The 24,970-nt window shown below is 39.0% G+C and overlaps 1 protein-coding gene across 1 annotated transcript in view; it reads right to left on the bottom strand.

The window, feature by feature from the left end:
* FNTB (farnesyltransferase, CAAX box, subunit beta) overlaps window positions 1-24,970 on the bottom strand; it is a 109,633-nt gene that overhangs the window by 26,040 nt on the left and 58,623 nt on the right. Inside the window, exons 5-9 of the mRNA XM_021004659.2 lie at window positions 12,805-12,951; window positions 12,618-12,701; window positions 6,627-6,713; window positions 5,556-5,685; window positions 2,650-2,782 (exon numbers count right to left, since the gene is read on the bottom strand). Of these exons, the coding sequence (XP_020860318.1) occupies window positions 2,650-2,782; window positions 5,556-5,685; window positions 6,627-6,713; window positions 12,618-12,701; window positions 12,805-12,951 (581 nt within the window). The remainder of the gene's footprint in view (window positions 1-2,649; window positions 2,783-5,555; window positions 5,686-6,626; window positions 6,714-12,617; window positions 12,702-12,804; window positions 12,952-24,970) is intronic.

Below are 24,970 nucleotides of genomic sequence, written 5' to 3'. Positions count from 1 at the left end.
GACTGAATAATGCCCTTTCTTCCTCTTTTCCCTCACTTATCTATTCACTTGCAGAGGATGGGCTTTCTTAGCCTGCATAACTATTAAGCATCACTTAGGTAGGGAAATGTTGCCTGAAGCTAAATTGTCATGATAATTAATAATGTACTTTGTACCAGAGAAAAGAGGGCCAGCCCCTCCACCTCACACAGAAGCCATATCACTCTTGTAGGATTTGAAAGATGAATGATTCTGCCCCGGTCTACTCAGAGAAGAAATGACCAAAGTACAGTTTAGCCTCTTCAAACTACAAGAACCACATCGTGTACTTTATTTGAGATAGAGAACAACAGAGCATATTACGGAGAATGTTGCAAATGGAATCAGGAAGACCCAGGCTGAAATAAATCCTGCCTGTGATACCTTGTGACTTACAGGAGAGTGACTTTACCTTTTGAAGTCTTAGTTTTCTCTCAGATGTAAAGAGGAGATGCTAATATCTATGGTACCTACCTCACAGAGCTGTTGTGAGGTTCAAATGATAATGGGGGGGGGCGCGGAGCCAAGATGGAGGAGTAAAAGCAGTGACTTGCTTGAACTCTCCCCCAAACCCCTCCAAATACGTGTGAAAGGTGGCTCTAAACAAATTCTAGAGCAGCAGAACCCACAAAAAGACAGAGTAAAGAAATTTCCAGCCCAAGACAACCTGGATGGTTGATGGGAAAGGTCAGTTGGGCCTCAGGGGACTGAATCAAGAGAAGCTGTGGCAGTTTCCAGACTTCTCAACCCACAAATGCCAAAGACAACTTAGAAGGTCAGTAGGAAAGGTCTGTTGGACCTAGTTGAGAGAAGAGTGTTGTCCAGTCCTGGCCCTAGCACAGCTCCAGGGCAGTGGCCACAGAAGCAACAGCTGCTTCCAGAGCTTCTGGCCCACAGACAGTGGAGGGTATTGAGTGGCTGATCAGAGGGGGACTGCAGGGATCTCTTTGCTGGCACTGAGGCAGTATTCTCTTGCTTTGCCCGTGCTCGGATCTGGGTCACGGTTCTGGGTGGCTGTCCTGGGGCGAGGAGGAGCGCTGGTCTGGCAGAGCTTGTGGCAGTGGAGCAGAGCAAATCCTCCTCACAGTTCCAAGGCAGAAAAGAGAGCTTGTGGTCACTCACAGACCAGAGCCCAGGCCAGGAAAAGAGTAAACATCTCTCTTTTAATCATACCACTTTGCAAGAACTGAAAATTTATAGGTCCCTAGAAGTAAGGGGTCTGAAGGCTTGGAATATGATGTTCCAGAGGTAAAAGGAGCTAGGATTAAAACCAAGAATCACCTACCCAGCAAAACTGAGTATAATCCTTCAGGGGAAAAAATGGACATTCAATGAAATAGAGGACTTTCAAGCATTCTTGATGAAAAGACCAGAACTGAATAGAAAATTTGACTTTCAAATATAAGACTCAAGAGAAGCATGAAAAAGTAAACAGGAAAGGGAAATCATAAGTCACTTATTAAAGTTGAACTGTTTATATTCCTACATGGAAAGATGATATATGTAACTCACGAGACCTTTCTCAGTATTAGGGTAGTTGGAGGGAATATGTGTGTGTGAGTGTGTGTGCGTGTGTGTGTGTATATACACACATGATATCTAAAAAATAAAATTAAGGGGTGAGAGAAAGGCTTGTACTGGTGAAGGAGAAAGGGAGAGGTAGGATGGGGTAAATAATCTCACATAAAAGAGGTAAGAAAAAGCTTTTACAGTGAAGGGGAAGAGGAGGGAGGTGAGAGGGAATGAGTGAATCTTATTCTCATGGGATTTGGCTTAAGGAGGGAATAACATACACGTTCAATTGGGTATGGAAATCTATCTTACCCTACAGGAAAATAGGAGGGAAAGGGATAAAGGGAGATGGTAGAAGGGAGGGAAAATTGGGGGAGGGGGTAATCAGAAGCAAATACTTTTGAGGAGGGACAGGGTCAAAGGAGAGAATAGAATAAAAGGGGACCAGGATAGGATGAAGGGAAATATAGTTAGTCTTTCACAACATGACTATTATGGAAGTGTTTTGCATGACTACACATGTATAACCTATATCGAATTGCTTGCCTTCTCGGTGAGGGTGGGTAGGAAGGAAGAGAGGGAGAGAATTTAGAACTCAAGGCTTTAAAAATGAATGTTAAAAATTGTTTTTACATGCAACTGGGAAATAAGAAATACTGACAATGGGGTATAGAAATCGATCCTGCCCTACAGGAAAACAGATGGAGAAAGGGATGGCGGGGGAGAGTGTGTGATAGAAGGGAGAACAGATTGGTGGAAGAGGTATTCAGAATACATGCCGTCTGGGTGAGGGGAGGGAAGAGATGGGGAGAAGATTTGGAATTCAAAATCTTGTAGAAGTGAATGTTGAAAACTAAAGCAAATAAATTAATCTCAAAAAAAGGAAAAAGAAATACCTTCTAATTTTAAAAAAATGATAATTTCTGAACTTTATCCAATAATATACATTATTACCATTCCTCAAGGCATGATTTACCTATGCTCATTCACAATATCTAAGTAGGCACATCTCACTTCAAAGCACCTAAATAGAGCAATATGGATCTCTCAACCAATTATAAACCTCATTAATTCATCTAGCATTGGCAGCTTTGCAACTCAATTGTATCTTGCACTCACCTTGAGCATGTAGTGCTCGGTGGAGCAGTGGCAGTAACCCTGCCTGCCAGAAAGAATAACAGCCATCTACCAACTTGTTGCATCGGCCTTGAAATCCACCTTCAAACCTCATCTGCCGGCTTGTCGCCCATTGCTGAGAACAAAAAGCAAAAAGGAGAACCGGTCACATATGGCAGAGATGAAATCCAGGGAAATGGCTTTTTCTTGGAAAGAAGTTGTTTCTTAGAAGCTTGATGTTAGAGACTTTCCTATCATCTTATCCTTCAATGTAATGAAAATGAGAATGAAGCATTTAAACTTCCAAAAAAATCTGGGAGCCATCTCTTCCCAATCAATGGCATCATGAGTCAGGAGTTTCTTTCTCTGCTAAGGTTGTGGCCACCCCCTCTGATGACTGTCCAGGCTAAGCTAACATGACAATTGAAGGAAATGATGTCCTGTAATTTGTTATTTTTCACTAACCTGATCATTTTCTTTTAAAATATCCCATTTCTCTCACTTCCTCAGATAATCTCAAGTTTCTCCTTCACTGAACAAATATCCCCACTCTTATTTGGATCCTGGGAAACTGAAGCTTGAACGGAAAACAAATTTCCTAAGGTCTCCTAGCAAGTCAGCAGCAGAAATGAACATAAAATGTATCAGTACTAATAGCACTGTTCAGTTTAGTCTCTCCGCTGATCTCCAAAAAGCAGCTCATGAAGCTGAGACTAAGAGATCTTTTGTTCTGAAGCTCTTAATATAACTCATTCAAAACTGATGTGTGATACGCTCCAGCCCCACGTACTAAGATCTAATTTTTCTAAGTATACTTGTCTGCTAAGCTAAATATATGGATAGTCCAGGGCAGCTAAGGTAGCACAGTAGATAGAGCTCTGGCCTTGGAGTCAGGAAGACCTGAATTCAAATCCAACTTCAGACACTTGAAACTTACTAGCTGTGTGATCCTGGGCAGGTCACTTAACCCCAATTGCCTCACCAAAAATAGGTAGAGAGAGAGAAAGAGAGAAAGAGAGAGAGAGAGAGAGAGAGAGAGAGAGAGAGAGAGAGAGAGAGAGAGAGAGAGAGAGAGAGAGAGAGAGAGAGAGAGAGAGAGAGAGAGAGAGAGAGATGGTCTTGGCTTTTAGAATGAGTAAAACCAGCCAACTGAGCAAATGTCATTTTATCTTTTTTTCTCCCAATAATATGGCCCAGCTGCTAGATTACTATATTCACTCCCAGAGCAGTCAAAGGGCCATGAAGATTAGGCTATAGGATATTCTTCCTATAAGAGGCTTCCTTTATTCTGGCCTTGGAACTAGTCAGACACTAAATCCAACTACTAAGAAAATGTACTTAAGATCTATAATTATGGAAAGGGGAGAAAATAAGCCATTTAATGTCCAGCACTCTATTTAGGTAGAGGTAAGAGAAAGACTATATAACTACTTAAGAACTCCTCTATTCTCAGGCTTCAATCAACCCAAACCCATGTTCCTGTAACAGAATTTAAAACTGTTGCACAGGATTAAGCCAACTGCAATGTCATGATGCACTGAATAGTAGTGAGCTAAATTATACTCTAAAGAAGAAAAATCCTAATACTGGAGGAGTGGTATATAATTCATTTTAATTCAAATTCTGACATGTCCTAGTAGGCTTTTTTAAATGCTTTTAGGCCCAGGCTAATTAATTTTAGATTTTATTCTATTTTAATCCCTAAAAAAACTTTCTCATAGCTTGCGTCTTGATTGCCCCAGAGATGTTTCTCTAAATGTACCATCAAAATGGTTGGCATGCACTATCATGCTCCTGATCTCCACCTGAGAGACTGAGATTTCATGTTTGCACCCCTTGTCATTCGACCAGAGATGAAGGAGCCTGCTGACTCTCAGACCACTGCACAAGGCCATTTCTTTGGGTATGTTCCTTTGAGGAAGCCTTTCTGAGGACGAGTGAAATGCTTCTCCTGCACAGCTTGTTAATTAGAAAGAGTACTCTGGAAGCTCACTGATGGGTCCAGGGTTACACCCTGAAATTTGAGGAGAGGGGAGGGCGAGGAGCTGAGCATCAGTGACAGCATATGCTACACCCTGTCTGCCTCGTGGTCAGGTACAAGGTATGCCTGCTCCCCATAAAATAAAAATAGGAAACTTTGTCTGTTTTATGGTAAGGGGGATGTGTGTTTTTGCATTCGGCCTGAGCAGATTACATACACCACGTTCTGATAACCTTACAAATCTGAATATATCATGTTGAATATTGCCAGAGGCCCTGAGTCCAATGAGTATGTCTTAGGAAAATGAAGGAGCCATCTTCTGAATGCAGTTACCTGGCACCTTTATTATATTCAGAACACTCACCAAAATGTAAGGTACTAAATATGCATATGGTATGATAATAGTCTTGGCCTCTAAAATGCTCTAGAGAAAAATCTATAGTCTCCTTTCTTTAGCAACTATTACTAATACATTTCATAACTCAACTTCTAATTGGAAAAAAAGATTATGGCTGTAGCCTTGGAAGCATGAAGGAATTATACACTGGCTCACTGAAAAATGTCTTAACAGATCCAAGAGGATCCTGAATAGCCAAGCCAAATATTCTTCATGGAAGTCACATGAGCATACTCTTCACTCTGTTCAGTGCTATGAAATGTCATCATGCAAAAACAGGAAAAAGAGATCTGAGACTGAAGGCAAAGGTTGCTTCTGCCCTCATCCCCAGGAGCCAGCCAGCCTTCATTTGTTCCACCTGAGGAGTTAGCCCTTGCTATGAAAATTGAGTCCTGGTAGAGAGCTTTACAGCAGTTTGTGAGTTTAAGACAAGTGTTCTGTTAGCTTTCATCGCTGGAAGTCTCTGAACTAATGTGAATCGATACCGAGGCACTCAAACCTGAAGTGGAGATTGCACACAAAGGTACTTACTAACAAGCACTTCAGGTTTAATGATTTCTCCTTCTTGAGGATGACCAGTGCTGCCAGTCCACAAAAAGTATAGCCACCATGGGCTTCCATGCCCGGCACACCACCAATTCCACCTTCCCAGTTCTGACACCTAAAAAGGGAAAGAATACAACAAAGGAGCAGTCAGGTAAACCTAACTGATGCAACTCTATGTGCATGTTCACAAACTAAATATCCTTTCTTCTAACAAATAATGAGAACACGCAGGTTAAATTCAATAGTCACAATTTAGAAATTAATAACATCAACAATATTACCTGGCTTTCTAATCCTGGGAACCAGATGCCTTCTCTTCACCCTGGCCGTTTCCCACCATTTCACTGCACTTGTACTTTTCCCACCACCACCCCTTTTCCACCCCTAGAACTAAAAACTATAATCAAATCAACACTACAATCACTTATAAAAAAAAATATGTCAATTGACTGCCCCATATCATGCTCACTCTTTCTGACTTCCCAGGCTGTAACACCCTAGCCTGACCACCACTTCTTTATATGTGCTGTCTTCCCCATTAGAATGTAAGATCTATGAGAGCAGAGACTGTTTCAATTTTATATTTACATCGCCAGCATTTAACACAATGCTTGCCATACAGTAAGTGCTTAATAGTTTTCATTCATTCATTAATAATAAGCTACATGAGATCTTTTTCTCCCAAAGTACTCGAAGTATAGCTGAACTTACAAACATTCTACCCCAAAACTAATAAAAAGAATGGTTCAAAATTATAACTTCTTTAGACAGCTCAACATGGCTCTTGCTCTTCACTCCACGTCTTGGCACTAACTATCCCCAGTGCCTAGAATCGACTCCATCTTCACTTCTATCTCTTAGAATCCCCTTGATTCCTTCAAAATGCAGATCAGGCACCACATGAAGGACTATAGTTATAATCTTTAGCCACTAGTTTTCCAGGAATACCTCAAGATTGAGTGTCAAGAATAAAAGGGTTTTTGTGGTGTGGCTTTTTTTTTAACAAGTTATGTTAAATCACATAGTGATTCTGTAGCGAGTTGCTGTTTTTCTTACCTTGCTATCCATTCTGCAGTGCCTTCAAAGAGTTTAGGTGTGATGATATTAGTTAGGGAGGCAACTGAGGCAGCACAGTAAGCACTTCTGGAGAGACAGAAAGAGACAAGAGAGGCCAGTCTGTGCAATGTTCACTCAGCTTCAGCTTCTCTTCCCAGCAGGTGGTAACTATCTGCCTAACACCCAGCCACTTCATCGGGCTCCCCAGGGGAGATACCTGGCATTCTACTCTACCTTCACACAGCAAGTTTACATTCAAAAAAATAACGCAGGTACCGAATCCGTGTCGCTCCAAAGTGAATTAACCCTTTCCTTCTGTGATTTATAATGACTTGGTACCAGGGTCATCAACCTTTCAACTCAACAGATATTTAGTAAGGGTCAACTACATTCAAGGCACAGTAGCAGGTGCTGGTGATACAAAGACAAAAATGAAAATTACTGCCCTCTATTGGGAGAACCAATTTTGGTGATAGTTTATAACATACACAACAGATAATACTAATGCCAGACATATTTTTCACCAAACTTAACTGTACCAATTAAAAAATTTTCACTATTTTATGTTGCTCAAGATAATTCAGTATGAGAACAGCTACATACTAATAATCTTCTTTAAGAAAGCCCTTCTTATAATGCACATATATCTGGCTAAGAAGCTAGAGAAAGGGCCCTAAGGAGCCTCTTGTGAAAGTGACATTAGGGTGAAGCTGAAGCATTCAAGTGAACACTTCTTGATCACTGACTGGTCAAACAATCTGTTTAAACTTATTGTAGAGAAGTTAAACAAGTGACTTAAGGGGTATTAAAAATAAACCAGCTTAGTCATGGCCCTGTCTCATTAGGAACAGAAACTTTGTTGACTCTTTAGTGTAATCTTAGTCTGTGATAAAGTAATTCCCTTAGGAAAGTCTATTTTTTAAAAATTACATTTATTTGCCTTCTACTTTACTAAACACAGTAAAGCACTTAGAAGATAAAGAGGACGTCACATACATCAAAACAAAAACATTAATCCACTAAAGATTCTCAATTCTTAAAAGGCAAAAACATGAGACAACACAGAAATATCCACTTACCTCCTCCCAGATAACAGCAGATATTATCGGAACTTTGAATTTTGCTTTCTATTACATACTATATGTTCAACTACTGAATAATTTTTATTAGTATTACACAACCAAAGAAGCAAAGCATGTGGAATAAAGCAGTATTAGGGAAAGGGGAAAATATGAAGTGGTATCTTAGGAACTTTCCAAGTAAGCTAAAATTTTATTTGGAATCCTTCTTTTGCGTTCCCAAAAGGACCAATAGGATACCACAGTTCTAAGAGAATTTACATCACCCTCAAAAACCAAAGTCTTCAAAGAGAAAAACAAACTACCACAGACAAAAGATTGACTGTACTGGTTCAGACATTTGGGCCAGAAGCCAAATGACTATAGGCTTTCAAATTTAAAAAGAGGCAAAAGCCTCTTGAAAAGAAATTGTAGCTGACGTCGGATAATTCTCCACACTTCAGTCTAGCCTAATTCCTCCCATAACCATATTTTATTCCATTTATTCCAGTGCCATAGGTTACTTCTATAGTCAATCTCACTTTTCCAATATGGGCTTTTCAATTATCTAGTCCTTAAATTATGTTTTGGAGAAAATAAAAATTGTTTCCTCTAATCACACTCAATCCTTATTTCTACGGAAGTCTAAAGAGAGGAACAGGGAAGTAAACAGAAGGGTCCTCCCTCCATTATGTCTGATAGCGGCAGACAGGAGCCAAACTTTATAGGGTACTCTGGAAGTAAGCTTTGCAGACAGTTTGAATATATATTTCATATATATCTATATCTATATCTATATATCTATATATATATCTATCTATATAGATATATATCTATCTATATAGATAGATATATATATACACACACACACATATATACATACATTCTGACACCTGTCCTATTCACGATCACCAAAATCACAGCAAAGAGAAATGTAGCCTTAATACTTATCAGAAGCAAACTGAAGGGCCACAGGTTATTGTTATTATTAACAATATTGTTACAACCTGGTTTATTTAAAACCCAGACAAAACCAAATAAATGTGACAATATATAAAGAAAGTGCTTTGTGAACTGTTAAATAAATGTCATACAAATATAAACTTTTTATATTACTATTCAGCCCATAGGTTGCCAGTCTAATATGCATAGCCATGAACAAATGTCAATGGCACCTAAGCATGGTGCATAGGTCCCAAGAATCTAGCTAGATTCTAGTCTATCCCATTTATATTCTTTCAAAGTAAATTAATTTCTAGGTATTTTCATCTCATCCCTTTAACTTCCATTCTCTGTACATTAATCTGCCTATTTCCCTTTGATACACAAAAGGATAAACTCTGCAGGATTATTATTCTCATGAACAAACAGGAAAAATCACTTAGATATACTTTTTCAGCTTTAAGAAAAATTTCTAAATATTAAGAAATCCTACAGAAAAGTCCCACCCCAATGCCCCGCTTCAATACAGAGGTGACTTTTGCTTTCTGCTGATTATACATGTTTGTAATAGGGGTGTGTGTATGTGTGCGCGCACCCGTGCACTCATGTGCGTATAGGAGTTGGGGAGGGGAGAACCCATGTGGAACTCCAATAAACCTGGGGAAAGAGTCTAGCATCCAGCGGGGCCAGTTTGGTCCCTCCCTAAGGTCTCTTGGGGTAGAGACCTAGGCTGGTGAACCATAAATTGCCCAATATAGGAGAAGGCTGAGACATTTTGGGATCAGATTTTAAGAAGCTAATACTAAGACCAAACCAGAATTTGGAAAGGAAACCCATAGAACAGAAGGGACTCTAGAGCCTATGCGAAAGGTCCACCTTTGCTTTTGCCTTAAGAAATTAAAATTAATTTAGCTGAGGAATAAAATGTTTGACTCAATAGCTATATTTGCTTTGCTGTAATACACAAGTCCTTAATTCAATTTCTTGCTTGGGCAGACAACTCAGATAAAATCCTTTACTTCATGTTTATTATGAATTTAGTTACCTATGTTGTCAGTGCATGTTCTTCAGTGTATTTTCACTGTGTATTTTCTTCACTTTCATTTTCATACTTGGAATTTTTAATTAGTTAATGCACTAGTAAATTTACACAGAAGCCATGAAGGCAAATTTATAAATGGAAGACAAAAAAATAAGAAATCTAGTAACTTCACAAAAAACAGCATTTTTCTGACCCCATGTGTAGAAAACAATGCTGACTCTCAAAAATTTGAGGAATTTTTAAAAAAACTTAAATTGTCAACAAGTGAAGGTAAGCAAACAAAAGGCCTATATGTTCTACATGACACAATATTTTCTGCCAAGTACATAAGGTGCTTACTAAATGTGGACTAGACATTTTTGAAGGTAAAACAACTGTGAACCAATGGGGAAATATCTGGTAAAGTATTATATTAGTGAATACTATATACTCCATTGAGTACTATATAGTCCGTTGGCCTATAGGAAGTCATAAATATCTCAAAATATCTCACTCACCTCAGAGGGGTTATGTCACCAGCTAATATGTTATGTTGAAATTATTCATAATTTTCTCAAATCTGATTAACATATATTTATTAAGACCCAACTATTTTTCTTCTACTTTCAAGTTCACAGATAAATGCAGTTCTAACTTACAATGGAAAATGCACATTATTAAAAACAGAAGCAATTCTTTCTCTTTTAATAGCAGTTTATATTTAAGTAAACAAGCTACTAATTTTAAAAATGCATTGTTGGAACATATGACAATAGTGACGACTCTAGGGTTCTCAACTCAATTCCAATGACACTGTGTGACTGAATTAATGAATAAAACCCACTGAAAATACCTTCTGAAACTGATCCCTAAGAAACATCTCAGAAAGGTCAAGGTCTCAATTCTTGACCAGAAATGAACCGAACTTGACTATGGAGAAGAATAGAAGCAATGAATTTAGTAGAAACATAGATCTTAACACTTATGGTCACTCAAGAATTCAGGACATTTTTCACAATTGGGAGTCTAGATCCCAAATAATTCTGATGGGAAATTCCATTGCATTTGATTTTTTAAAAACAAGCTAAAATTTCAGAAAGAAGCCTTTTCCCCCCAAATATTTAATTCCTACTGAGTTATTTTTACATTCCCTTCATCTCCTGACATATCCACTCTCACCTCCCTTGCTCCTTTCCCCTACACAAAGAGCCAGCCATCCCTCAGAACACAGAATAAAAGAGATGAGGAGAAAAAGCAGTTCAGCAATACCAACAACACATCAATGAAGCCTGACAACAGACAGACAATGTTCTATGCCCATCATCTCCCATTTCTTCAAAGAAAAGAGAGTCTTTTCTGGAGCCAAGCTTGATATAGGCCAGGGTTGACCAAGACAATGTGATGGTTGAGGTTCAAGATTTGAAGGAAATGGGATATTTACAATTCATTTAAGAGTTAGCAAAAAGGAAATTTACTCAGTCATAGCAAGGGAAGGTTACTTGGGGAGGATATAGCATTGACTCAACTAAGCCCAAGTGCAGCTTTCTTCAATAATCCATAAACACTTATCAGGTGTATACTATGTGCCAGGCACTGTGCTAAGGACCCGGGATGCAAAAAGAGGCAAAAGAATGTTCTTTCCCTCAAGAAGCTTACAAACTAATGGTGTGGCAACAGACCAACAAATACATATAAAGCAAGCCATATACAGGAAAATTAGGAATTAATATAAGGAAGGCACTAGAATTAAGAGGGATTGAGGAAAGCTTTTTGTAGAAGGTGTGATTTTTGTTGGGACTTAGCAAACCAGGTAGGTCAGTGGAGCAGAGCAGAGAGAATGTGCTAGGCATGGGGGACAGCCAGAGAGAATGCCCAGAGCCGAGAGATGGAGTGTCTTGTTCATGGAACAGCCAGGAAACCAGTGTCACTGAACTGAAGAGTACATGTTGGGGAGTAAAGTATAAGAAGACTGGAAAGACAGGAGGAAACTAGGTTATGAAGGGCTCTGAATGCCAAGCAGAGTGCCTGGGTGAAGAGTTCCGTGACAACTAATAATCTGACTTTTGTACCTAAGGTACCAGGAAGCTGTGTCAATGGCCAGAATATTTCATTGCCTGAGACAATTACGTTTTCAGGACAGTCTGAAGAGCTTTTAAGGCAATGAAGTAATCCAGCTCACCATGGTGAGAGATCCTGGAACTTCCCACACACTGAGCCATTACAATGATGTAACATTCAGTTTCATGCTGTACAATTCTTCCTCTGTTCTTCCCACTTACACAGCTATAATCATTGTGCATACTGTTTTCCGAGGTTGGCTTGCTTCATTCTGTATCAGTGCATTTAAATCTTCCCATGCTTCTCTGAATCCTTCATATTTATTTCTTATAGTCCAGTACTAGTATGTTTAAGTATCATTTCCATCATATTTACATCATGTCGCACAATTTGTTTAGATACTCCCAAATCAACAGACACCTATTTGGTTTTCAGTTCTTTGTTACCACAAATAGTGCTACTAAGAGTATTTTCTATCTTTGCCCTCCTGGGGCACATGTGTCACCACTCTAGATAAAGGGTATCAATATTTTATAGCCACTTTTTAAAGCATAGTTCCAATTTGCTTTCCAGAATGTTTGGACCAATTTACAACTGTACCTACAGTGTACGCCTATCTTTCTGCAACCCCATCAACACTGACTAATCTCACTTTGTCACATCTTTGCCCTTTTGCTTATTTCCTTGATCTTTAATATCACACTCTTCTTCTCATCCTATACCACTGAGAGAGCTATTTCTGTCTACCTCATGATATTCTTTTTTTCATTCCCTGGGTGACTAATAAATCCAACTCAAAAGGCTTTGGAAGTCTGTAAGAACACTTTTACTCATTTCCTTCCTTGGTTCAACTCCCCTAAATGAAAACAAGCTTTAAAAGCTATTGAAAAGCCCAGATAATCCCCAACTCACCTGACATCCACCTCACCTCCAACGTGCATGATAAAAGAACCATCAGGCTGCTTCAGGGAATAGAGGTATTCTAGGAGTTTCTCTCTGAGACACAAAAGAGAAAGCAGAATTGAGTGGACCAGCATACTGCATTAGTAGAGGCAAACTGGTTGCTTCAGGTTTCAGACTGTGCTGAACCAGATTATACCTGTTGATGACATCAAAGGCTTCTTCAGTGCCAATGATACACAATGCACTGATCGCTGCGTATGTGGGTGCGAGGTGTGGGTGCTGACCAGGCCCCCCTCCAAAGCCACCTGTCGGGCTTTGACATCGCTCCAGAAACTGACACACACTATAAAGGGTGAAAGGGAAAAGCAAAGTCAGCATGTGCGACATCTACAAACCAAGGCAACCAACCCCACAAGCACTTCTAGCCCTCTCATTTACTCACTCTCAAAAAGGAATAAATGAGGGGGTTCTTCTCTTTGTCCTCTCTAACCTGATGTAAGAATCTTTTAGGCAAAGTAGGTCTGTGGTCCTACTGTAAGAAGATTCTGCCAGCAAGAACAAGTTAACAGATCCATAACTACCCCCAAAAAGGAGGAGTACGAAATAAGGACAGAGAATGAAAAGCATTTCCTTTAGAACCAGAGATGGCAAACTCACTCAATAGTGCCACCTCTTGTTCTTTTTGGCCTTGCTAACCTACCTGGATAGATGCATATGTTGGGGTGCTCGGGTGCTTATACTTGGGCCCCAATTTCTCCCTAGCCTCAGAAACACTGTCCCTTGATAATCATTTGAGATCAATTGAGCCCCAATAAGGGACAAAAACCTAAATTAATCTTTTTCTCTGAGTGAACTAAAAACACCCCTTCCTGTGTCAGCAAATTCCAGGACCAGATAGAGCTGATCAGTATTCTTCCTTTTGTTATCACTGGGCCCAGGATGTCTGGGACCAGATACTCTCTTGAATAATGGGACTTTCTTATCTTGAGTTTCAATTGAGAACTGACCACTCCTTAACCACTCCCTAATCCCACCCTGAATCACCTAGTTAGCATATTTGACATATGTTTTATTGCATTTTATCCTATATAAACTTTACCTGCACCTCTCTAAGGTTGCAGGATCCTTTAAGAATCCTTGCCCGCTGAAAAGCGTAACAATAAATCTTTGCCACCTTGGATTAAAGAACGCTTGAGTCTGTGAATTCATTCCAGACGACCCCGTCCTGTACGCCAGTCTTTGAGGGGTCACAACCTCTCAACCTCTTAGCCCGCAACATATATACTCTTGTATATTGTACAGAGTATAGATACTCTATCTAATCGTATTTCCTGGGTCTTGTACTTAACTTCCTTATCCAAACTAAAATGACCTGCCAAGAAAAGGAACAAGATTGAATTCTGAATTTGAAGGGATTTCATTTCGGCTGACCATTGCCCAAAGCATGAATCTCAATGACTGCATTCCTGACAAGTACTCATCCAGCTTCTGCTTGAATATGAAAGCCATCCCACTTCTGAACAATTCTAACCTTTAAGAAGCTTTTCCATATGATGAATTGAAATTCCTTGTCATTTTTACCCCCAGGTCCTAGTTCTACCCCTTGGGGCTAAGCAAACAGGTTTTTCTTCCATATAACCCTTTAAACATTTGAAGATACCTAACATGTGTCTCCCAAGTTCTCTCTTCTCCAGGCTAAACATTACCAGTTAGAATCTCAGAGATTTCAAAGATCATCTATACTAGCGGTCCCCACCTGTGATCTATACCATCTATACCAAAACTGAACACAATATCACAGGATGTGATCTGAGCAGGTCTACCACCTCCCTGAATTTTGACTCTTAATATATGATGAAATTATATTAGCCTTTCTGCATGCCACGCTATACTGTTGACTCAAGCTATAAATAGGTGGTTCACTAAAACCCCACAGTATTTTTAAAAAACTTGTGTTTATTTAAAATTCTGGACATCACCATTTTATTCTGGCATCATTTTTTAAACTCCCTATGTCATTAAAAAATGAGAGAAAGAATGAGAGGAAAAAAATCCTTGTAACATAAGCATAGTCAAGCAAAACAAATCCACACAGTGGCCATGTCCAAAAATGTATGTGTCTACATCCTGTGTCCATTAGGTCTCTGTCAGGAGATGGGACACATGTTTCATTATAGGTTTTATAAAGATATATAGCTGGTCATTGCACTGCTCTTAAGTCCTCAAGTTTTTCCAAGTTAGTTTTCTTTACACTGATGCTATCCTTATATAAACTGTTCTCCTCATTCTGTTTACTTCACTATGTCACTTTATACTGTTATAAAGATGACCCCAGACTCAGTTCCAAAGACTGGTGTCTCAAAGACTTTTGATTAAAGAGGCTGAAGTGCATCATTTTGATTCTCCCCAGAAGTGGGCGCATATCTTTGGATGAGAAGTGGGTGCACATCCTTGGATGGAGAGAAATGCCCGAAGTAAAAGAAGCCAGGGCAACCTTTATAGTTAGTAAATGCCTAACTCCTCCCTTCTGGATCAGGATTGGTCCCAATCCTTCTGGGTTACAATCTTCCTCACATGCCCCACACCCAACACACATTATGTGAGTAGAATTGTGTTATCATACCCCTCCCCCCTCCTCCCACAGAGAAGTCAGCCAGTCTGGGCTGATTTCTTATCTACTTATGTAGAAACTTAACTCTTTCATTTCTCATAATACTACTCAGGATTCTCTGAAATCATCTCTTGGTTCACTTCTTAGGTCACAACAATATTCCAAAACATTCACATACCACAATTTGTTCAGCCAGTCTCCTAATTGTCTAAGACAATCTAAAGCATCCCCTTAGAATTTAGTTATTTTCTTCTTTTCCCCTGACTTTTACTAACTTCATCAAGATCAGGATTAGTTTTCATTGCTTGCAGTATTTTTTCTTGGAAGTGGGAGCTCTGAATTTTGTTTATGATATTCCTGGGGGCTTTTCCTTTGGAGATTTCTTTCAGAAAGGAAGTGATTGGTGGATTCTACCTTTACTTTTCCCTCTGGTTCTAAAATGTCTGGGCAATTTTAATTTATGAAACATAGTGTCCAGATTTTTTTCTTTTGGGAGAGGGGTCATGGTTTACAAGGAGTTCAATGATTCTTAAATGATCTGTCCTTAACCTGTATTCCAAGTCAGTTGTTTTTATATTAAAGTCTTATGTTTACTCCTATTTCTTAAACTTTTAATGTTATTCTAATGTATCTTGCTTATAGAGTTACTGATTTCTGTTTGCTCTATTCTAGCCTACAAGGAGTCTGTTACATAGGTAAGATTACCACTTTCTCTTCTAAGCTATTTATTCTTCAAATTCTTTCTCCAGAGTGTTGACTGATTTTTTTTAAATCTCTTGCTTTATTTCTCCTAGGTATTCATTTTTTGAAAGTTCATTTTTTCCCCTGTGATTCTCTGACGCGGTTGTAAAAACATGACTCTCTCCTTCTTTGGGGAGGGGAGGGACCTTCAGATTCGGAATAATTCTTTATACATGTGGTGTTTTCTTTTATTTATTCACACTTTCAGTGTTAGTTCCTGAACTGGGGCTTTGTGCCAGGGACAGGCACTGACTCCTGCTGTGCTTCTGGGTATGCTTGTCAGCAGCCCCACTTGGTCTTACCCTGGTCCCCCAAGACACAGAGCTGCTCTCTAGATCTCGGGGCCAGGTCTCCCTGAATCTCTGAGATTCAGAGTGCTAGATCTTTACAGACCTCTCTAGCATCTCAAGACAAGGTATAAGGTACTGCAGATCCCCCGGGCTAGGGATGTCCTGCCCCAAGTGCCGCAGCATCGCACTGATCACCAGTTACCGCCTGCTACAGCTGCTTCCAAGGTCCCAGTCCTGGGGCTTTCTCAGGGAACCTTCTACTCTTGCCGCTTCCAGACACAGAGCTTTGCAGGTGACACATGTTCTTAGTCCACTGCTTTGAGAGACCCCAGCTGTGCTAGGTTTCCTGTAGTGGCCCCCCTCCTACTGTGCTCTGGCTTTGAGCTAACCTCTTGTAAGGTCTGGGGGTAGAAGGCACCTAGTGCAGTTTCTAATGGAAATTCTTGTTCATTACTCAGTCTGACAAGAAACTTAGGATTTTGCTGGTATACTTATATGGGAGATGGATGGTCTGCCTCCCATTCAGGCAGCCAGCTTAGCCTGAAGTTCTCCAGATTTTTTTTTCCACATCAACTGCCATCTATCTATGCCTCCCCCATCCAGTAAATGTTTAGAAATCAAAGAGTATGTTTTGATGTCCACTCCTATTGCTTTTCATCTTATCTTTTCATTCAGAAATAATGTAAAGTGGAAATCTTCGGCAAAATGCTCTTCTGATAGCACATTATAGTATTAAGGTGACCCTGGACTCTCAAAAGGCTATTCCAATCTACGGCAAGCTCTTGTAGGTTCTACCCCAAACTGGACTGGTCTCAAGGATATGCCACGAAATGTACTACAGAGATGTCATCTGAGAAACAGTCTAGCTGAAGTACCTATTACCATCAAAAGGCTGGCTGTAATTATTTGGCCATAGTAACTCACAAAACTACCTAAAGGGTATCTATCTTAGCTGTGAGTACCTTCACCATCCTCTTCTAACTATACCCTAGTCTGTCAATGATCCATCTATTCTGTAGTGCCCAGACTGGACACAAGACTTAAACAAGCAAACAAAATACAAAACAAAACCCAAAAAAAGAGTATTTTTCAGACCTGAGGCCTTTTAATTAAAGAAAGAATATGACTTCTAGGTGGTTGTTTTTTCGTGAGGCAATTGAGGTTAAGTGACTTGCCCAGAGTCACACAGCTAGTGAATGTTATGTGTCTGAGGCTGGATTTGAACTCAGGTCCTCCTGACTCCAGGGCTAGTGCTCTGTCCACTACACCACCTAGCTGCCCCAAAATACCCTCTTAAATCCACATGTAAGGGAAGCTCCAGAAGTGCCCTACTTATCAAGCTGTTGTTTTTTTATCCCATCCAATGTAAATTATATCAAAGTTCAATTTGATAGTACTGTTAATACTACCTTCAATCATCCTTTCTGTTCAGAACAAATCTTAACATGAATCAACTAATGACTGTGAACCTAACTCTCCCTTTAATTTCTGGCTTTTTCAGTCTCTCTTTTTAAAACAAATATTATCACAATTTTTCTTTCAACACATATAAATCCCAAGCATAATTCCAACTGAATCCCTCACAATGTAAAATCCCAGAAAATGGTTAAACAAACATGAGTGACTTCATATAATTCACGAAATTGCGTACTAATGGTTTTATTTTTAAAAAAAACCAGAGGTATATGCATTATAAGTTATTATCAATGAACTTGACTATCCAGTGTTTTTGATCTGAATTTTGCTGCCATTTAAAATAGTTTTAATTTATGTGGTTGTGGTAATAGTATATATTGTCCTCTTAGTTCTGCTTTCTTAATTCTGCATCACTGAATGGAAGTCTTCCCATGTTTCTTTGTGTTGTTATTGGTTGTTTAGAGTTGAAATGATGTTTCTTAGGCTCATACTTTATGCTAGATATTAAAGGAAAGGCAAATATAAGATAGAGCCACTGCCTTCATGGAACTTAACACATGCACAAATAAACATCTCCTGAATTGTCTCCTTCTCTCTGCTCCTGTATCTCTACCGTAGTAGAGTCTCTCATCATTTTAAAAATATTTTTAATTGCACTAAAAACCAAAAAAAAAAATCAGCATTTTCATACACAAAGTAGAATAGAAAAAAGGTTGCACTGAAACTGAAAATCTCTATTACATTCAGCTTTTTTATTTTATTTATTTATTTATTCATTCATTCATTCATTTATTTTGCTAGGCAATGGGGTTAAGTGATTTGCCCAGGGTCACACAGCTAGTAAGTGTTATGTGTCTGAGGCCAGATTTGAACTCAGGTCCTCCTGAATCCAGGGCCAGTGCTCTATCCACTACGCCACTTAGCTGCCCCTACATTCAGCTTTTTTAAAAAGCATATGATAAATTCAACAGAGGATCTTATTCTGCATGTCTATTTTTCCTTCCGAATTCTTCTGTGTATTTTCTTTTAAATGTTTCAATGAATGCTTTCTTTTTTCTTTTTGGTAACAATATTGTTAGCTGCCCCCTCTCTCCTGAACCCCCAATCTCCACCCCAATTAAAAAAGGAAAAACAAAACTCTTGTAACAAAAAGTATACTTAAGCAAAACAGATCCATACACTGGCCTTGTCCACAAATGTACATATTCTGCGCCTTCAGTCTGTCCAATAGCTCTCCATCAGAAGGTAGGTCTCATCATCAGTCCTCTTGGGTTACAGTTACTTATTATATTGATCACACTTCTTAAGTCTTTCAGAATTGCTTCTGATTCACAGTGTTGTTTTTATCATATAAACTATCCTGGTTCTGCTCACTTCACTTTGCATCTCCTATACTTCTTCGAATTCTTTGTATTTGCCATTCCTCAATGCAGTAATATCTCATTACAATTACATGTACGAACATTTATGTGTTCATATTCCTCAATCATTGGCCAATTTTTTTCATATATTTTGCTATACTGCTGCTATAAACATTTTCATGTAAATAGGGCTTTGCTTATTGTCAATATCCTCTTCGGAGTGTAAACTGGAAGTGTCATCAAGGAGTATGAAAAGTTTGTAACTTTTCTTACAAAATTCCAAGTTACCTTCCAGAATGACTGAACCAGTTCAGTGTTCTACCAAAATGAGTCTGCTTGTTTTCCTGCATCCTTGCCAACACTGAAATTTTTTTACTTTTTTTTTTTTTTGCCAATCTGTGGATGGGAATGAGTGTGAGCTGACACTTCAGAATTGGTTTTTTTTTTTTAGGATATTAGAGTTAAGTGACTTGCCCAGGGTCACACAGCTAATAAGTGTCAAGTATTTGGTCTGAGACCGGATTTGAACTCAGTTCCTCCTGACTTCAGAGCCGGCGTTTTATCCACTGTACCACCTAGCTGCCCCTCAGAATTGTTTTCATAGTCATTACTCTTATTTTCGGCAATTTTGAGCACTTTTTCTATGACAGTTGATACTGAAAGTGTGGATTTCTCCTGTAAGAAATGTTTGGAGTGGCAGCATGGCACTGTAACAGAGGGCTGACCTCCAAGTCAGGAACACTTGGATTCAAGTACTACTTATGCCACATACTGGCTGTGTGAGCCTGGGCAAACCTCTAAATTGCACTGAAGGGGCTGATTTTTATTGGTAGAGGGAGTTTCCTCAATAGGAGCTCCTATTGCCAATGAAATCATAGTTTCAATCAAAAACATATGTTCATATCTCTTGACAACTTATATGCTGGGGCTCTTAATTCTACAGATTTAAATCAACTTGGGGGGGCGTTATATATCAGAGATGTTCTCTGCCAAAAAAAAATTATGATCTCTCTTTTCTTATTCTAGTAGCATTTGAAAAGTATCTTTTTTACTTTTACATAATCAAAGTTGTCTTTTATAATATTTTCTATGCCATAGCTAAATGCAGACTTATCCCCCATCCAAAGCTGAGAGAGATTACCTTCTATTTGCCTCCTAGTTATCTATAAATATATAGGCATAGACTGCTGGGAGCCAAGATGGCAGAGTAAGCAGTACCTCGCCATAACTCTCCCATATTCACCTACAATCACAAAAAGTGCCCCAAAACAAATCCTAGAATAGCAGAACCAGCAATAAGATGGTGTGAAACAATCTTTTAGCCCAAGAAACTTGGAAGATTGGCAAGAAAGGTGTGGACAAAAGGGGAACACAGTCCAGCGCAGAAAGTATCCCAGGAAGCCAGAAGCAAGACCTACCTCAGCAAACCAGTGGGAGATCCTGAGCCTCAGTTCAGTGCACCAGGACCCCCATGTGCCTCAGCATGGCCAGGGGAAGGGCAGACTCCAGCTCTGAGAACTGCCAGTGTTTCAGCATAGCCCCAGGCAAACAGACAACCTCTTGAAGCCAGACCTCTGCGTGCTTCAGAGAAACCCCACCAACCACAGCACATACCAGATACAAACACTAGGACCCCAGCTCAGCACCAGGAAAGCTTCCAGATACTTCCGGCCTCCATCAGCGCCAGCTACCACCTCATCCCCTGTCCCACCCCTGCAGCCCAGCACTAGACATGAGGGTCCCCTGTAGGCCTGAGGGATAACATCAGTGAAACACCAGGGAAACAGCCAGGGCCTGCAGCTCAGAGTACAAGAAGCCTGAGACAGTGCCCCTTCTACCCCAGAAGCAGAGCTGAAATTTATAACAAAGGATAAAGGCCAAAAAAAAAGTGAATAAAAAAACAACAACAAAATAATCTGACCACAGAAAGTTATTATGGTGACAGGGAAGATCAAGACACAAACTCAGAAGGCAACAATGTCAAAACACCTGTGGGCAAAACCCCAAAGAGAAATGAGAAGTGGTCTCAAGCCCAGAAAGAACTCACAGCACAGCTCAAAAAGCAGCTTAAAAATCATATAAGAGAGGTAGAAGAAAAATTGGGAAAAGAAATGAGAGTGAAGCAAGAGAATTCTGGAAAAAGAGTCAACAGCTGGGAAAAAGAAAACAACTGCTTAAAAAGTAGAACTGGCCAGACAGAAAAGGAGATACAAAAATCCACTCAAGAAAATAACTCCTGAAAGAGCACAGTTCTTAAAGGGGAAGTTAAGTTAGTCACAGGTTCACAATCAAATAACAGAGAACATTATGAAATACAAAACAGACCATTTTGATTATATTAAATTAAAAATTTTTGTACAAACAAAACCAATACAACCAAGATTAGAAGGAAAGCAGAAAGCTGGGAAACAATCTTTACAGCAAGTGTCTCTGATAAAGGCCTCATTTCTCAGATATATAGAGAACTGAATTTATAAGAATACAAGCCATTCCCCAATTGATAAACGGTCAAAGGATATGAACAGTCAGTTTTCAGATGAAGAAATCAAAGCTATCTATAGCCATATGAAGAAGTGCACTAAATCACTTCTGATTAGAGAAATGCAAATTAAAACAACTCTGAGGTATCACCTCACACCTATCAGATTGGCTAACATGACCAAAAAAAATAAAATGATAAATGTTAGAGAGGATGTGGGAAAATTGGGACACTAGTGCACTGTTGGTAGAGTTGTGAACTGATCCATCCATTCTGGAGAGTAAGTTAGAAGTATACCCACAGGGCAACCAAACTTCATATACCCTTTGATCCAGCAATATCACTACCAGGTGCATATCCCAAAGAGATCATAAAAACGGGAAAAGGACCCACATGTGCAGAAACATTTATAGCAGCTCTTTTCATGGCAGCAAAATATTAGAAAGTGAGGGGATGCCCATCAACTGGGGAATGACTGAACAAGCTGTGGCTTATGAATGTAATGGAATACTATTGTGCTGTAAGAAATGATGAACAGGCTGACTTCAGAAAAACCTGGAAAGACTTGTACGAACTGATGCAAAGTGAAATGACCAGAACAGGAACACTGTACACCGTAACAGCAGCACGGTGTGATGATCTATTATGAATGACTCGGTTCTTCTCAGCAATACAACAATCTAAGACAAGTACAAAGGACTCAAGGGAAAATGGTATCTACATCCAGCTAAAGAACTGGTGGACTCTGAATAAAGATCGAAGCATACTTTTTTCACTTTATTCTTTTTTGTGGTTTTTTTTTTCCTTTTGATCTGTTTCTTCTTTCACAACTGTGACTAATATGTTAATAATATGTTTTACATGATAGCAAATATATAACCTATATCAAATTGACTATCTTTTTTTTTTTAGGCAATTGGGGTTAAGTGACTTGCCCTGGGTCACACAGCTACTAAGTGTCAAGTGTTTGGTCTGAGGTCGCATTTGAACTCAGGTCCTCCTGACTTCAGGCTGGTGCTCTATCCACTGCGCCACCTAGCTGCCCCTGACTATCATTTTAGGAAGGGGAGGGAGAAAAATTTGGAACTCAACATCTTTTAAGACTGAATGATAACAATTGTCTTGACATGTAACTAGGGGGAAAAATTAAATACTATAAAAATTTTAAAATATATAGGCACATATTTATCTTATTTATCCATCTGGAATCTACATATGGTAAGATGCTGACATTTTATGTCTGGCATAACAGATTCTCCTTGCTTCTTAGTAAACTTCACTCCAGACTCTACTCAACAATTCTTTTCTTCCTTAAGTAGCTTTACACAATTCAGATTAGTTCTTGACATGCAAATTGCTTTTCCTGTCAATCCTTATACCGCCTAGACCAAAAAAACACTAAAACTTGGTCACTGTTTCTTCATGGAAACATCCCTTTAGAAAGTCAAGTAACTTAGGCCTGATTTTACAGACTCACCAATTTTCTTATCTGATTTCGGTCTTTTGTGTGGAATGTCCTACGGCAAATAATTCTAAGTGATTCTTCCTCTATATACCACATACACATATGCATACACATGCACATACATATGTGTATACAGGCGTATCATATATACATGTGTATACACACATGTAAAAGCTACAATAAATTAAGAAGTCAGCTTCCTGGTTTAGAAATCTCTTTTGAACTTGATTATCATGAATACACTTCCCAGAACCTGACCTTCCCAAAGTGAACTGATAACATCAAGTTTCTGAATCTAAAACTGAAGGCCAGATCCTAGGCTCATGGTAACCTCATAAAAGTGAGGACACTTCATTCCCCTCTCCTAAACTCGGGCTGAAACAGGTTGCTGATGACTAGCCATGCCTCTATTACTTACTGAACCCAACAAGACTACATATCTTAGTTACCATGCAAATTGTTAAGTTATTGTTAAGTTATCTATTTCTTGTTTTTAATTTCAGGCTACTTACTGTACTACATTGTGACAGAATCAGAAACTAAAACTCCAGAAATTGATACTGAGTTGGAAATGCATGTGTACACACACACACACACACACACAAATGTGTGTATATATAAAACTGCTTCATAATAAATTCAGCAAAGATTTTGCAAGGTTACACTACTGACAAACAAGAATTGCAATTCTTAAAAATTGACAATAAGTAAGGAAAATTCAGTGTCACTTTCACTTAAGGAGACTTATACAAAAGGCTTTTAAAACTTTGAAAACATTCACCAAATCCTACAATATCCAACTTTTGTCTTAATAACACAGCAGCAATACTGAAATGTAAGAAATACTGTAAGCTTTTGGTTACAAGAGGCTACAAATGGAACAAAGAAGAACCATAGACCAAAAGGATAAAAGCATACCTCAAGGAGAGTATCACCATAACCATATCACTTAAGACATTCATTCCCTTCTTTGTCTCCCCAAATTTTAAAAGTTACAATTCAGAATTGTTTATGGGTTGTGCATCCTGATTATGTAAGATGGTTTTCCCTAACCTTCCTCTCCCACTCCTCCCTGGGCCCCGCCCCGCCCCCCCCCCTTAAGTGCATTCTTCCTCCCATCTCTTTCCATTCTTTTACTAAGCACATCAAGACATAACAGAACCACTCCCAGGCCTTGTTTAATTGGAAGCTTAGAATAGAACCCTAATGATAATGAGGTTCACGGGAAACAAATGTATCATTTCCCCATATCTGAATTAAGCATTTTATCCTCCTTTAGTCCTTTATCATTATCTATTCAATTCTACCTTTTTATATTTCTCTTCACTTCTGCATATGAATTTCAAAGTTTCTCACAAGCCCTTTATTTTCATTAAAAGTCCATTTTTTTTCGCCTGCAGCATTATACTCAGTTTTGCTGGGTTAGTTATTCTTTGCTTTCTGGAATATCATACTACAAGTTCTCCCCTCCTTTACAGAGGTGGCTTCTTAAATCATGTGTGATCCTGGCTGTGGTTCCTTAGTACTTAAATTCTTTCTTTCTGGCTGCTTGTAGTATTTTTCTTTGACCTGGAAGCCCTGGATTTTGGCTGTGATGTTCCTAGAAGTTTTCATTTTGAAGATTTCTTTCAGGAGGTTACTGGTAGATTCTTTCTATCTTCACTTTACCCTCCAGGTCTAAGAGATCTGGGCAGTTTTCTTTGAAAGTTTTTTGAAGTAGGATGCCTAGGCTCTTTTTCTGGCCATAGTATTTAGATAGCGCAATGATTATTAATTTTTTTTCTCATCCATCTGTTTTCCTTTGGCCATGATACCTTATACTTTCTTATATTTTTTCAGCTTTTTTGAGTTTAATATTTCTTGTTGTCTCATGGAATCATTGGCTTCTATTTGGTCCATTCTAATTTTTAGGAAATTTATTACTTTGGCAAAGTTTTATGCCTGTTGTGCTAAACTGTTAATTTCCTTTCCAAGCTTTCATTTCTTTTCCATTTTTTCC

Source organism: Phascolarctos cinereus, unplaced genomic scaffold (genome assembly GCF_003287225.1).
Source record: "Phascolarctos cinereus isolate Bilbo 61053 unplaced genomic scaffold, phaCin_HiC Scaffold_3;HRSCAF=262, whole genome shotgun sequence".
NCBI lineage: Eukaryota > Metazoa > Chordata > Mammalia > Diprotodontia > Phascolarctidae > Phascolarctos > Phascolarctos cinereus.
Note: the sequence above shows the minus strand (reverse complement) of the source record. Positions and strands in the feature narration are given on the sequence as shown.